The sequence below is a fragment of the Amia ocellicauda genome, chromosome 2 (assembly GCF_036373705.1).
Source record: "Amia ocellicauda isolate fAmiCal2 chromosome 2, fAmiCal2.hap1, whole genome shotgun sequence".
Taxonomy (NCBI): Eukaryota; Metazoa; Chordata; class Actinopteri; order Amiiformes; family Amiidae; genus Amia; species Amia ocellicauda.
In genome coordinates this window covers 34,940,993-34,957,576 of record NC_089851.1, presented here as the reverse complement: position 1 = coordinate 34,957,576, position 16,584 = coordinate 34,940,993, and the positions used below count along the sequence as shown (strand labels likewise).

General features: G+C 37.5%; 1 protein-coding gene across 2 annotated transcripts in view; it reads left to right on the top strand.

Annotated features, from left to right (window-relative positions):
• rsu1 (Ras suppressor protein 1) overlaps positions 1-16,584 on the top strand; it is a 67,879-nt gene that overhangs the window by 21,935 nt on the left and 29,360 nt on the right. For both annotated transcript variants that reach the window (XM_066723332.1, XM_066723333.1), the window contains exon 8: positions 5,827-5,959. In XM_066723332.1, the coding sequence (XP_066579429.1) occupies positions 5,827-5,959 (133 nt within the window). The remainder of the gene's footprint in view (positions 1-5,826; positions 5,960-16,584) is intronic.

Here is a 16,584-nt window from a genome sequence, read left to right as displayed (position 1 = left end):
ATTTTCATTGTTCTTCAGAGGTAGTAGTTACTGTATATTTTTGATAGTTATATAATGGCAGTCCTAGCTTCTTGACAGTGTCGTCGAGGATAAGGGTGAACATTTTCCTCTCCCTTTTTTGTTTTCCCAAGAGGAAAACATTCAGAAATGCATTAAATGATTCCAGACAGTAACGTAGCCACTTGAAGCTTAATGAATATATCACTTTTTGTGTGCATTCATGTATATAAAATGTCAGCTAATCCTAAATTTAAAGCTTACTGGGGAATAAAAAAAAAGTGTGTCGTGACAAAATGATACAATTAACATAAAAATAAAACATTGAAATGGTTATACACAGTTCTAGTTGAGTGTTCACACCTTTCATTTGAAACACAGTTCTGTGAATCGTTTAATTTAATGAAGTTACTTAAACTATATTTATCAATTTTATATTATCAGTGTGTTCAACATTGACTTAAGGCAGAGGTATTAAGTTTTCATTGCCAATCACTCTACACTGCCCAGTTAACTCATTTCAGTTTTTTATAAAAATAATATGTCAGGGGGTGCCCAACCTTTAATGCCTGGAGATGAGTGTCCCTCACCCCCCAACACGTGACCACAGCCTCCTATAAGGGAGAGTCTACGTGCAAACTATAAAATCTTATTATCACCGACTTTCAAAATCAGAATTAAAAAAACATATTTTTGGTGCGTCTCTGATATTAATAGGCCATTATCAGAATGTATTTACCCTCAAAGGAGAGTTGTATCAGAGAATATAGTGTGTCAGCTGAAGAACCCCAGTTGCTCTCTCTGTCTTTCACGGCAGGCACTACAGAACATGTGGACACTCTCTCATCTGGTTTTCCTCTCACATACTAAATGTTCATCTGTCCGTTTCACTATTCTCGATTGCCCCTAAGACTAATCTTTATGGTTTAGTTCCTGTCCTAGGGGGTTTTGAGCTGAAATTCTGCAAGCTGTTGAAGTAGTGGGATTTGATGTGAATTCAAGTTGATCGGCAAGCTAAACACTGGTTATGAAATCAATTAGCAGAGTTTCAGTCTCTGTTCTCTTTGTTCTCTTCTCTCTGTTCTCTTTGTTTTATTTTGTCTAGTCAAAATAAAAGTGAAATTCTTGTAAAATCATTTTATCGATTTCTACAGGTTTAGCGAGAACCTAAAGGCTACAGAAGGAGGGTGGACCTCTCACTATAAAAATAAGAGCCACCTATGTCCAGCTATTACCATTCCTCAAAATGCAATCCGGTATCGCTTGAAGTTTTAAACAACGAGTGCCTGACCTGGAATTCAGTGGGAAAACATAAACTGTAGAGATAATCCAATATTGATAACAATGCATTCTAAGGCCCCTGGATGCCTGCCTAATAAAGGACTCTAACAAATGTGTTCAAAGTGCTCGTGTGTGCAGAACTGGTGTTTGTTCGACCCCCACGGTGTTGTGCTGCTAAAGAGGAATGCCCCCCTGGAATTGGAGGCACAGTCATTGAGATTATAAACGAGGACTCCACACAGCCGTGCAGTTCAGGCTCAATGGTTATCTCGCAATGCTTATTCAAATCCTGATGGGGGAAAAAAGGCATCCCTTTTCCCCCTCTTTTCTTGGCAGTTTTGTTTATTTGCACTTGTGTCTCACAGCTGGAAATGGAAAAGGTTGCACCATGTCATACATAAGAGATTAGGCTTTTTTTTTTCCTTCTTCTTCTTAATTAAAGACTATTGTTGTTGTAGTTGTGCAGGCTAATATTTCAAGGGTGCTTATGCCTTCTTCATGGAGGGAGATCGAAGGTCTGCATTTGGCTTGACTTGGTCTTTTGTGTTCAGCAGTCATTTTTTTAACTATCCATTGTATTGGCTTTATATTCATATTGTATATTGATATGGGTCAGACTGTAGATATCAATAAGAATAACTGTAGTAAACTGTCAAATACCTGACACCGTATTTTTGCATGAATATTGCATTTAAGGCCAATGTTATATACAACTGCTCAGTTAAGGGGGGGATTCTTGCTTCTGATTGGAGTTCCTTGTTCAATATAATTGAACCACCTGTTGTATGTTTACCTAGTTTGTTTTCAAACTTGAACAGTATTCCACTGCTACGTGTTCAGGTTAAGAGGACATGCCATTTTAAAACAGATCATTCTTAGGCGCTCTAGTGAACTCAGTAGTCTATAAAGCTGAGGGAGAAGTGTCTTCATGAAATGCTACAAACCCTCGTCAGTTTCGGTTTTTGCTTTCTATGCAGAGCATTCTATTCTAGAGCATTTTTGCTTTCGATTCTGCGCCGTACGCAGTGCTTCCTGCTGTCTGTTTAAACAGTTTTCTTCTTTTCTTTTTTTTTCCCACCTTGCTGGTGGTTTATTAGAGGCTCTCGCTGTCCCTTTGCTCCCCTAATCAAATTATATTTCTGCTTTCTCTGGCTGTCTCCTCTCTGTGAATGGAAGAAAATCACCTGTGCTGAACTGAGTACGCTTGGAAGCTTTTTGGAAAGGTCATCTGAGTACACTGCTTTGGTCTTTCTGACAGCATCACTTGAAAACAACTTATTTTTTCATCCAAACCAGTCTATATTATACAGCATGGCTATAAGTTACTCCATGTGAAAATGTAACAATGTTATTAGAATTAAGCATATCTGCATGTGGTGTCATGTTTCCAAACTTTGTAAGATGCAGGGTGATTTTTAAATTAACTTTGCATCAATTCAAGGAATCATTACTATAAAGGAAAAAGGCAAGACATTTAGTTATATAAATGCAACTTTGTTTTCATTTTTAGAATATCAATTTAATTTTGGGGGAGATCAACAGTCTGTAAAGGGTCATGGTATACAAATGTCTTCAGATTGCCTTACACGTGGAAATCTGCAGGTGGGAGGTCTATTGACCTAGATGGCCAATTGTGCAGATATTCCCTACTGTTGATTTCTCTCTGCCAAAATACACCACTTTGTGTCCGGTAGCATGTTTATATAACATGCACCATTGTCATTAGCAGTTTATAAATCTTAACTTGAGGTTTATTTCTATTTCACACTAATTTCTTATTGAAAGTTGATTCATTTAGACCAATGGTGGCAATTGTTTTCATGAACCACCTTTTATGATAAATACATTTCTACTTTTAATGGGGGTGGGGGAATGCCATTAAAGCCCTCTGCTTCAGTTGCTAATCCATGAGGCAGTATGTGGTGACACTGAGCACTGTGGTTATATATCATTAACAGAGAAACTATAAACCAGCTAAAAATTATGTAAAGTGTCAAGTGTCCAGTTAGGCTCTTGTGAGTCTCCTGTTTTGGCACAAGATTGATGGAAGCGCTCCACAATAAATACAATCAAGGTGTTTTACACTTACTTGGAAGTAAAAGTATAGGAAAACTCAGTGATTTCTCCTTTTCTGTTAAAAAGGCAGTTAAAAAGCAGTTGCATATTGGGGGAAGAAGTGTTAATTAGAAGTAGTAAATACGCATAGTTTGAACAGTGTGTAGTATCAGGAATGGTAGACCTACCGTACGTTTCTGATAAGGTTTGTGAAAATATAATTTGACTTGGGTGCTGTCTATGTTTTGCAGGTTGACTCTAATGTCAGTGTGGTCCAGCCTACCCTAGTGAACTTTCCCTGGCAGCTGGGGATTGAATAGCCAGAGCCCAGCAAGCCATCGTACATAGTTAGAAACCCCGGCTTTTCAGCTTGTTAGGTTCCCTTCATCACATTGCTTAATCCCTCTGCCGGCTGCTTCATACTTGTTAAAACGGCAGCAATGCTCAGCTCTCTAATATTGGAGATGGGTGGGAGACTTCTAACAAGGAGCAGCGAAGCGTAAGGCAGTTAGGGCTATAGCTGTCTGACTGACACGAGAGGTCAAACGCCTTCAGCATATTGGTTAATAGAACACACCTCATTGAGCTGACAGAGGAGAGGGAGAGAGAGAAAGAGAGGAGAAAAGGAACACTGCCGGAAATGCTGGGGGATTGTTGTTAGACTCATTTCTAGAGCAACTTGTCATTCCTCCTTTCCCAGGCCGGTGGCACTTCCAGTGCTTTGTTTTTAAATATGAAGTGTCCCTTTACAAAGGGCATCTCTCTTGAAAGCTTGCTGCCAACTTGTTTAAAGCATTTATTTCCCTCCCTTTTTTCAGCTTATACTTACCAATATCTCAGACGAACACAGTGGAAACAAGGATCTATGTTGTCAATGCAGTACATAATGTACATTTATATACGATATTTAATGCTTTTCTATTTATTGTTAATTTAAGTCATGTTCATTCAGCACATGTGTTTTATTGGGTCAAATGCAGGTTCCACCCAGTGGAAGTTAAAAGCTAGACAAGAGCATTGCGAAACCTATGGCTTAGGAATGAACGCACCGATATGTTACCTAATTGTGTTCAAAAGTTTTTCAACAGGCATTCAGCACCCTTTGAGCTTAATTTCTCTGAACGCTCATCTATTGCAAATAAAGAGGCAAACTTAATACCAGACATTCCAGGTTTTCGGGTTGACTGGTTTCACTTTATTGTTGAAGATATTTGGTTTAATTTTGGTGAACTTTTAATAAAATAACCGTATTACTCTTGCCAACAACATTCCCATAATGCTTCACTCTTTGAGTCGGTAGCATCATTGTCAATTTGATACATACATGAAGCATTTACATGATTCAGTTACACTGAAAGTGTCAAATGTCCTTTGTTTCTATTACATGTCTTATTTCCACACTCACTACACAACCATAATCATGAAAGTTTACTACTGCCATGCCTAGGGTCTAGACCAGTTTTGCTATTTCATATATACAAGATATAGTGAAAGCACAGTATTATATTAATTACCATTATGAAGTACTCTTGGGAAGGCATTTCTTGGTTTAGGCTGTTCCCCACTGATAATAACCCAAAACACACTCCCAGACAAAACCTGAATTACTAAAATCTGAATGAATAGTAGGTGTTAAAATTGATGCACTGGTCTTATATGTATGTATGTATGTGTATATATTTTGTTTCACCATTGCAGAATTACTCTGAGTTAGCTGTAATCATGGATACATTATTGAACATGTGCAAAACTGAAAATGTTCAGTCATCACCAGGCTTGCATTATTGTCTACACAGGTGTTCATAAATGTTTGCTGTATTAACATGAACATTTCCAGAGACTTCTCAATTTCTCAGCCATCTGTGAAGACTAGTGTAATTTTAGTAGCCAATTGGGAGTGCAGTGGGAAAATATTGCTCATAAAAACAACTTGCGACATGTTCTTAGTGAAGGAACTGATGGGATGAGCCTCTCATCCTTCAGAGAAATACACATTTGGAAGGGTTCCTTAAAATTGTTTATTAGCTTCACCAAATCACCAGTATTAAGTCCGTCAGACTGTTCTCTGACTTTGTGCTGTAAGACATGTTTGAGTAGCCTAAGTCAGCTTTTAAAACAGAATTTAATGTTCAAATCAAGCATTGCCACCGTTGAATGATTTCCCATATGACTTCCAAGTTAACATAAAATAAGAATAGAAAGGAAAACAGACAACTAACACTTAAACCAATGTTTTAACAGTTTAAATGTCTTAATGTTCTGTCTACTTATTTTGTGAGGCATGACGTTAAATGTACATAGGGGCCTCCATGTACTTTTACAATTCCTGACAGGTTTTTCAACACTTAGTAATGTATAACAATTTAATTAGCCCCCAGGGTCCACAGATCTGCTTTAGTTGTGCCTTAATCTATGCTTTAAAATGTTCCAAAGTTTTTTGTTTTTTTTCCTCCCACTCTCTCTCTCATTTTTTCTTTCTCATTCTAACTACAGGTAATTTGGATCTGACAGGACCCAAACAAGTGTTCAAAGCAGAGAACAACCCTTGGGTTACTCCCATCGCAGACCAGTTCCAACTCGGAGTGTCTCACGTCTTCGAATACGTTCGCTCTGAAACCTACAAGTAGTAAGTAATCTAGATGTACAACAAAAATCGGTTCATAAAGAAGAAAAAATTATTTCCATATAAAAATGTCTGGAGGTTTGTCAGTTATTCACACCATTTAACCTTTTTCATGTTCCAGTAAAAATGTCTAGGTCGGTCCAATTGCACAGCAAGTATATGCTAATCTACATTTAACCATACCAACTCCTATATCTCTGGATCTTGGATTTTTGCCACATTTTGCTTTTTTCCTCACAGCCAATTTGTCTGCCTTCTTTAAAAAACAATTATGAAGCTTTTAATAGATTTGTATTTGTCTGAATGAGTGCTATATTCTGAGTATTTTAAGAAATTTTAACATTTCAGTCTACGTTACGGTGCCCCAGCTAAGCGCTAAACTATTTTTTTTTTTTTTTTTAACACACAGGACTATTCAGACAAATATACATCCATTTTTTATGAAGGTTAAAACACGAAGTGCAGAAGTTTAGTTTATGAAAGTTTATGAAATGCGTATGATAATGCTTGCGGGGACGTACCACAAGTGTGGAAAAATGAGATGCAAACTGTGAAATCCAGTCTTTGTAGTATAATTATAGAAGCATTGCATCAGAAGTTGACAGCATGTTTCTTGTGTTACATTTGTGGTTATCAATGCATTTAAAGCTGGAGCCTGTGAGATGCTGGAGGCAAAGAGAGTTGTATGACACACAGAACTTAAATAACGACTGCAACGAATAAAGCATGATGCCACGCTCGACATCCAGTCCCTCACTTTATGCACAAATTGTCAACAGTAAACGGAGCAGCACAGATACAATACATCTGACCTTGTGCATCATGTACAGTCTAATATGACTTTTCTGCCCTGAGCTATCAACCATTTATAACATTGGGAACACTGATACATTTCTGTTGGATAAGGACATTAATATGTACAGGTCTGGAACATCTCATGAGTACATGCTAACTTCATATGCATTCGTTTTGTACTCTATAGTAAAATGTTTACTTTCTTTATGTATACTTACACTGGAAGTATGGACATCGATTATAGTGTGTTAGCAAAATATTAATCACTTTACATTTGCAAATTTCAGGAATTGACTAGTGATAATTGACAGATAATTCATATTGAATAAAAATGTGAAACCTTTGATTGATTACATTAGAGTACCTTGATTAGTTGTTCAGTCATCAGTGTGTGCACTTATCAGTGTTTATTCTAAGGGTGTGTCAACATACGAAGTGCCAGTAGGGGGCATATATATATATATATATATATAAGTTATATTTGAATACATTGGTGGCAGCAAATTGGAATGAAAAGGTTTAACCCTCTGCACTGGAGTTCCATCCAGGGTTTACACTGCCTTGCCCCTTGTGACCGCCAACTTGACAAAGCAGTTATTGACTATGGATGGGTGGATCGTATAACTGTTACTATATACATTCTTTAAAACAAATGAACTTGTGAGAAGAAATCCTGCATTTGTTCTCACGAGAATGCAAAGCACAAGATTAGAAGTTACTGAGGTGCTTTGGTGACAGTGACAGAGGAACCCAGTGACAAATTGCGATGACCTCTGGTCTGGATGTCATTTGTGTACAAGATAGGTTAGCAAAGGATTGTTACCAGAAAGCTAGCTAAACAAATCACACTTTGTAAAAGTGGAAGTGTATGGATAATTGACCGACTTGCCGCACTGTCATAATGCACCTTGGATTTTGCTGTTTTTTGAAGACTAGATGCCTTCTGCTTTGTTGAAACCTTTTCAATCTCATTAAAGAATCTACAATGCTGAGAGGAGGGATATTGCGATTACTCCTGAGTTTTGTAACCTTTGCTAAATTGAGCATGTGTACACAGTGAGTTCATGGAGCCACAGCACTTAAATGCCCTTCTCTTAACTGCCAGCAGCTTCTCTGACAAATTACTTTTTATTTCCAACATAATTCCAGTTGATAAAACATGTTTAGAAGAAGACGAAAATAGATACAAACCGTGCTAACTCTTTGAAAGCTGTGGCCAGATTCTTCTTTTTCTGTAGCCTAACACGTAAAGTAGTAATTAATTGAACGTGCACATGCAGTTTGTGAATATGTGAATCAGAATCGAAAGAGCAATACTGATAATATTGGTCACAATGTGCATGTTCACCCAGCACAAGGCACATTAAAGCTGCTGCAATAAATACTGCTCCTGGATTAGAGTCTACTAAAACCATAGTTTAATATTTAAGCACATTATAGACACACACAGTCTATGCGGGGGAGAGAACATAAAAGAGTGAGAGAAGTGCCTATCAATGGCACAAGTTACATTATTGACAGGCTCATTGACTCGTGCTTAAGTCATTGAAAACTCCATCCATTTATGTCCCTGTTTCACCTGATCAATGAGCTACTCATATAATATCTATTTCACACCAAAGTTATTCACAGGTCCGGTGCACTATTTCCTCTGCATTGTCTTGTACAGGAGCCCTGCAAGAAGGAAGGTGAGGTTTCACCATGTTCATACAGCACCTGTAAAGTACAGCCAGCCACAAGCACTACACAACCTCTAATGTTGTTTTACAGTGCAATGTATGTGCCTATACCAGCAGCTTGTGTAGTCGGTTGCAAATTAAATGTTTTTCACCCCCTATCGATTTGTTTTCATGCCTATAGCCAAATTTCAAAGTGACCCTTTTGTTGTTGTTGCTGTAAAAACATTCTTGGAGAACCTTCCACATCTAGAATAGTAAGTAGACTATTTGTTGTATAATGTAGACTGTAAAGCACTGAAGCACTCGTGCACTAATGCAAAGACTTTGAAACTGCATGTTTGAAATAGCCCCATTAGACAAATAGTATGATTTGTATATGGAAAATGAGTTATTTAAGTTCTTTAGTCTATTTCTGTTGTTTTTCTGATGTTGCACAGAGCTCTGTGACCAGGAATACATTTTAAAACACCTTATTATATCTGGGGGAAAAAAAAAAGTAAATGAATGAATCATAAAAACAAAATGCCAGGTAACAAGACAACATAACATAACATAACCTTAAAATGGTGCATATGTCTTTCAGGGAATGCTGCTGCAAATCAAGATTTGTTGGGTAATATTGACAAGGACTAGGCATATACTAGTCTAGCCTAAAAGTCAATAATAGATGACATTTTAAGTTATTAGGTTATTTAAAATAATTGTGCTATTGTATAAAGAAGTGCCCACTCTAGATTCCCTTCTAGTGTTTTTTTTTTTCCTCCTTCTTTCATGAAAACCTGAGTCTGTAGATGTTCTGCTTAATGAAGCCGTGGCTGGTGTGTATGATGAATTGACCTCCTTAGCTCGTTATTTATCAGTATGGCATAAGTTCACCTACAGTAAGCTCAATGAGGCATTAACTCTTTCCCTGCTGAAGTTTCACTGTAGCTCAAGTTGCACAGTCCATGTTAGTCTGGATCTCAATTCCTTCACTTCTATTTCATATGTTGTCATCTTGGAGTCGGGTAACATTAACGTTACCTCAGGTTGATGACCCATTGTTTTGCATGTTTAATGGTGGCCCAACATTTTCTCCTTTCAAAACACATTTCTTTCAGCAAATGGTCTATTTTCTAATTACTTAAAAATGTATGGATTATAAAATGTGCACTGTTTCTCTAGAAAACAGAGGAAAGTGGGCTGCATTAATCCTGATTAATTTCTATACTGCTGTTTTGACAATATTCTGAATGCATCCTCCTAGCCACTACCAGCTGTGAGTGTTGCCTAGTTTTCTAAAGATAGTACTTTGGTTGAACAGACACTCTCTGTTTAGTCTTGTGACTGTCATGGTGCATTAAGCCACAGTGTGGCTTAAAGGCTATTATAAGATCCCGACATGTCTGAATACTAAACTAAAACAACGTGTGACATGTAGCTTGCGATCTGCATTCAGACCAGACTGGGGCTCTGTGAAATTAACCACAGAGCTAGATTACTTAAAGTATAACTTTCAGAAATCATTTTATAGAAAATCAATCCTACGTAATTTCACAAAGATGATGCATTTTTAAAGGAGAAAAATTCAAAGCGGGAGAAGTCGAAGAAGAGAATATATTTTGATAGATACAGAGAGAAGCTGTTAATGGGTATTTGCTTAGAAGCAGATTTGACTGTACTGTCGGTATAAGCCTCATTTACCAATGTGTTGATGCTGTAATGCTGCAAGACTACTTTATGAACTATAAAAGAGAAACAATATCCTACCATATCAATTGTCAGGTTGGCAGTCTACCTACCAATGCTCCATGAACCATTTACTGGAACTGATCTCTCTTAGGGGTTGCAATTTGCCCTTAACTTGAAGAATTGAATGTTCCATCTTATTCATTTCGGCCTGTGTATAATCTCACACAGGTTTTCATGCGTTTTTGTTTTTGTTTTTTCTGGAAAAGCTCAGTAAGGTAGAGGTTTTATTTTTTTCCCCTTTTCATTCAACACACTTTATGTGATTTCTAAAGATGAACCAATTCATTACTTCTTTATGTACAGCATTGTTGGTGAACTGACCAATATTGATTTAACATTTAAGGATTTGGTCACAAGTTGTGCAAGGCTTTACTGGAGCTTGCAGGTTTTATTTCCTAGGTCTGTTTGCTTTGTGAAGGCCTTAAATCTCCATGGACAAATCTCTTGGGTAACCCACAGACCATTTCTACAAATAGCTATTTTTACACACCAGCACAATGTATTCTCAGCCGAGAGGTGTACTGTGCAGTAGGACTCGGTACACGCAAGCGCACCATGTAGTATTTTCAGTGATCCACCCCTCAAACTGTGCTACACTCAATGGTTTGTATGAGATGAAACCAGTCTTCTCTATATACAGTGGGCACTATTGCAGAAACAACTGTACCTTTTTGATTGCTGGGCAGATGGTTTGTCTTCACTGCAGGCGTTTGCCTTGTCTTGTCATTGTGGGCCTGTTCCACTTGGTCATTTCCCATAGTCTTACATTTTTTTTGCTATATTCCCCTCGGTGGACTTTGGGGTCCATAAAGTGTCTGCAATCTTATGCAATGGCAACCATTTTTTTTTTAGGTGCAGGTGTCACCCCTTTAATAAATATGAAGATTGTTGTTTTGTAAATTGTAGTTTTTTTTTTTTTTTTTTTGTTTTTTTCGGCATGGCAACAACTACTGTTCCACACAGTCAGCGCTGATCCACCCTAATGTATTTCTGAATGACCACGCTGTGTCCTGCACAAAGCAAGCAATCTCTGCTCTGATCGAATGCCGGCAGAGGGAGGGTTAGTGATATAAAGTGTAATACATACATAGTCACATTTACAATGGTACAATACTATCAGTATGTTTTTAAGTGTTTTAAATGGAAAATAATGTCTCCTGCTATACACACACCTCTGGCCATCAGAGAAGGCCCTCATATATAAAAGGCCTATACCGGCACGTTGCAACCTACAACAACCTCGACTTACGACATTTTGTACGTTCGACAAAGTCCATAAGCCCCATTATTTTCCAATGTTGACTTACATGGATTCTGTTGTTACTTACGGTGAGCGAGACAAAGTACAGCATCATCTCCAGCAACATCTCAGTCCTCCAATTAGTTTCAAGTTTTCCTCCTCCAAAAATGCCCTTTCTCGTGTGCAAGCTAGTTTCAGGTTACAGAGTGAGTGTTAAACTTTTTTTTTTTTGTTTATTTGTTTTTATAAACCTAGCATCTCTGCCTTATGCCTAAAAATCATCCATTGTCGATGTATACACATAAGGTAGAGGTGTCTGGGTGAGATCTTTACCTTTCTTTTATTACCTTGTTTGTATTTTATCTATTTTAATATTGATTCTTGGACATTACCATGTGTATGCAATTTTTATTAACTGTACAGTATATGCGTTTAAATATAGGCTAACATACGGTTACAACTTTTAACATTTAACATGACTTAAGTTACAACAGTAATAAAAATATTCTGACCTACGTTCAAAACCGAATCACCAGAGTTCCATTCCTATGACCTTTCGTAAGTCAGAACACACTGTATATATACATTATTGAACCTGAAAATTGAAGAGATTCTTTCTTAAAACAAACCGTTATAAAAGATTACAGCAGCTCATTTTTAGTAAGCTTCAAAGAGAAAATATCTAAAAGCAACACAAACGTTTACTTTTTTGTAAGTTTATGACTTTACTTTTAGAAGCACATTCATTCCTAAGAAATTTTAATTTTGGAGCCTTATAATGTTTCTGCATTGTGTACAGTATGAAAGTGCTATTTCATAAAGACTAGCATATTAAAGTTCATTATGGTACTTCTTAATGTGTTTGGCAGCTCTATGCTGATACAGTTTAGTTCTGTGAGAAATGTGTTTTTCTCAAAAAATTTAGTCAATGCTGTGTGCATCAGTACACATTTTAATTCTTGATCGACATAAAAAATGCCCCATCTGATAAATCGCCATCAGAGGCCTCTGTCCCCTTGTGTGTAAAAACAGCAAGATTCTCATTTGTGACTTTGATTTTTCTCAATTCTAATTAATTTTATTATTTTCTATTGATTGCTGTTTCAAACAATATATAGCTAATTTAAAAAATGTTATTGAGTGGTTGTTATTTTTTCCCCTCTATATTTCTACAGGAATTTCACAGCTTTTGATATGCTTGGTTTAAATCAAGCAGGATTAACTGTATGGGTGTGTTAATCGTAATTTCGACAAGGTTTGATACATTTTACTTCTATTGTTTAAAAATAGTATTCGAATTAGTTAGAGCATGCTTTACTTCATTATTTATGATGTTGCATTACAAGGGCTGCTGTAATGTGCGGGGCTGTGTAACAGTGACTTGGGCTGCCATGCTGAGATCACCCTGAGCATCCTGTCAGGTTGAGGGACAGACGTTGAGGAGGTGGTTCGCTTAGTTACAGCTTCCTGTACATCCGTTCTCTTTGAAGTACTGGTTTTGGAAATATTTGCTGTGTTTAAATGAATCTGTAAAAACAACAAGCCTGTTTCCTGGCGGCACAGCAGGACGCCTTCTTGTATTTTTCAGTGGAGAGTCCTTTTAGATAAACACCCTTGACCTTCAATGCAAATGCAGTCCCACACAAACACACTGTACTGGACTTTGACTTTCACTTAAGAAGGAAGATGCTGCCACCTTTTCTAGTGCTGTTCTCCACAAGGAGGCTATACCTTCTGTGTTTTCCTGATTTTCTTTCCTTTCAGTGCTCCGCTTCAAATCTTACACTTGAACTGTACTCTGAGTACATTTTGGAAAAGACTCCCACAAAGTGTTATCACAAATACTTTTTTACATTTTAAACAAGATTGATTGACATATACACCCCCCCCCCCCACACACACACACACCTAAAGACAAATGTACTTAGTGAAAAGACTGTCAAGCCGCTTGCTGTGTTGCCTGAACTTTGTGACGGAAGCACTTTTATCGCTGAGCTGATGGCAGTAAGAAAACTAATTAAAATGTAGATGAGACAGATCTTGCGAAAAGTATCTTGCATTAGACAGGTGTTAACAAGTGAGGGGGTTTAGCCTTTGAGTAGATATGGCACTGCTCAACAGTTTCATTCACACTTGCCTTTAAATGTCCTTCAGGTCTTTTATATTCTAAAGTCAGACAGTTTGTACTTGCAAGGAACAGCTTGCAGAACAGTAACTCCACTCCTCAGTTCAGTCTTTGTTTTAAATTATATGACCTCATACTGGATTAGGCAGCTTTAACAAGAGCTTCTCAAGATCTAGATATGCTGGTCTCCTATTAAGATGTTTTAACTGTGTTGCTTTCAAATACTAATCCAAACCATATTGTGCTTTTAAAAAATGCACGCTTGTTTAAGAGATTTGAGAAAAGTGACTACTGAATTGTTTTGTTCCCCCTACCACTCCAGAAGCTTTCAGTTGTAACTTGCATGGCTACTCTTAAATCGAGTCTTCCAATTCCTGTAAGAACATGCACCTGTCATACATATTTCATTTACAGCTTGTTATACTGACAGCAGAATCTCAGCAGATTGACAAGAGAAGGCAATTGCATGCTCATAGTGTATCAACATATTGTAGACCTGCTTTCTGGACAAGCTACTCCTTGCTCTCTGCCATGTTTTATTCATAGTCTTTAAATGTTTATTGATGCCAGAAATTGACGTACTGAGTTCAGACTGACACCGTCAATGGTAAATGCAAAAAAACTGCAATTACTATATAGTACATATAGTTTGTTTTCAAAAATGCATTTCGGTCCTCCAGCCCCAAGAGGCCAATATACAACTTCATTAAGCCACCTATTGAACAATAATTAAAAATCATTGCATTACCTTTAATCATCTTAATTATTCATTCTATGACTGAAAACATGCACCCTAGTGCATTAGAGTGAATCATGTTAGTTGTTAATAAGTTGTATTCAGTAGTAGGGTTCTGCTGTATTCGATTAAAACCGATTATAACAGTATTTAAACAAAATCATTTTAAGGACTACTTTTAAATATGCCAATTACATTTATTCTTATTTGAAATATTATGTTTCAGAAAATGTTTGATTTACAAAGACACTACATGACCAAAAGTATGTGGTCACCTGCTCGTTGAACATCTCATTCCAAAATCAAGGGCATTAATATGGAGTTGGTACCCCTTTTGCTGCTATAACAACCTCCACTCTTCTGGGAAGACTTTCCACTAGATGTTGGATCATTGCAGCAGGGATTTGCTTCCATTCAGCCATACAAGCATTAGTTATTGGGTGATTTGGCCTGGCTCGTAGTCGGTGTTCAAGTTCATCCCAAAGGTGTTCAATGGGGTTGAGGTCAGGGCTCTGTGCAGGCCAGTCTTCCACACCAATCTCGACAAACCATTTCTGTATGGACTTCGCTTTGTGCACAGGGGCATTGTCATGCTGAAACAGGAAAGGGCCTCCCCAAACTGTTGCCGCAAAATCGTCTAGAATGTCATTGTATGCTTTAGCATCAAGATTTGCCTTCAGTGGAACTAAGGAGCCCGAACCATGAAAAATAGCCCCAGCCCATTATTCCTGCTCCACCAAACTGTACAGTTGGCACTATGCATTTGGGCAGGTAGAGTTCTCCTGGCATCCGCCAAACCCAGATTTGTCCGTTGAACTGCCAGATTGTGAAACATGATTCATCACTCCAGAGAACGCATTTCCACTCCTCCAGAGTCCAATGCCGATGAGCTTTTCACCACTCCAGCCGACACTTGGCATTGGTGTGGTGATCTCAGGCTTGTGTGCAGCTGCTCAGCCATGGAAACCCATTTCATGAAGCCCCCGACAAACAGTTCTTGTGCTGACATTGCTTCCAGAGACAGTTTGGAACTCGGTAGTGATTGTTGCAACCGAGGACAGATGATTTTTACACACTACGTGCTTCAGCACTAGGTGGTCCCGTTCTGTGAGTTTTTGTGGCCTTCAACTTTGTGGTTGAGCTATTGTTGCTCCTGGATGTTTTCACTTCACAAGAAAAGCACTTACAGTTTACTGGGGCAGCTCTAGAGGGGCAGAAATTTGACCAACTGACTTGTTGGAAAGGTGGCATCCTATGATGGTACCACGCTCTACAGTACTGCCTATTCAACTGCCAGTGTTTGTCTATGGAAATTGCATGACTGTGTGATTGATTTTATACACCTGTCAGCAATGCCAGCCTTCAGTTAGAAGGGGTGTCCACGTACGTTTGGCCATGTAGTGTATGGCTATATTTTGGCAAATTATTTATTCTATTATAGCCCTAAATTGAGAGAAGTTCTCAAACATAAAAGGTTTATAATAACAAGATCCTTTGTTTTGTAATATTTTTAAGCAGGTTATCAACATCATACAGTACAATGATACGCCCCACCCAAAAACAATGATATCAAATAGAGCAATAGTTTTTATGAAAATAGTTTTTACATCATATGCTTAAAATTTTTATTGAAAATAATAATTTCAAGTTTACAGGAGCAGGTTTAAGGAGCACATGAGATTTTATGAAAGAAATTTAAACTGCATCATATTGAGCAATTACATATAAACATATTGAACTTAAGTTCCTCCTGCTGTCAATTTGTTCTTTGAAAACTTCACTATTTGACGAAATACTTAATTCAGTAACCAGGAAATCGGTAAATATATATTTTACCCATTCCTGTATAACTGGGAAATTACCTTAATTTAAATATAATTCAGGAATATCATTTAGACAGGAGGGTTTTCAAAACTACATACTATTTGAAGGTTTTTTGTCCTTACTGACATCAGTCATTTGGTAGCTGGTTGAAAATGTGGTTTCTTTTTCCATCAATCTGCATTACAGTAAGTAGGGATGCATCAATAACTTATTTGGTTCTCAGAATGGCACAGATATAGGGTAAATTACTTTGACTTTTTTTGGCCAGACATGTTTACTATCACTGAAGCTGGATGTTGTGTGTAATGTTGTGACAGAAATCAATTTGCTGTGGTGTACAAAGTGCGATCTCTAAGCTGTAAACATGTCTAAAGTGTCGTGTCAAATTGTTTTAACAGTGTCTGAAAAGAATATCAGAACAGCTGATTGCTAGTTTCAGGCTGCCAATCTATCATGTGTTTGCAACACAAGTAAAGACTACAACTAACTCAATACATC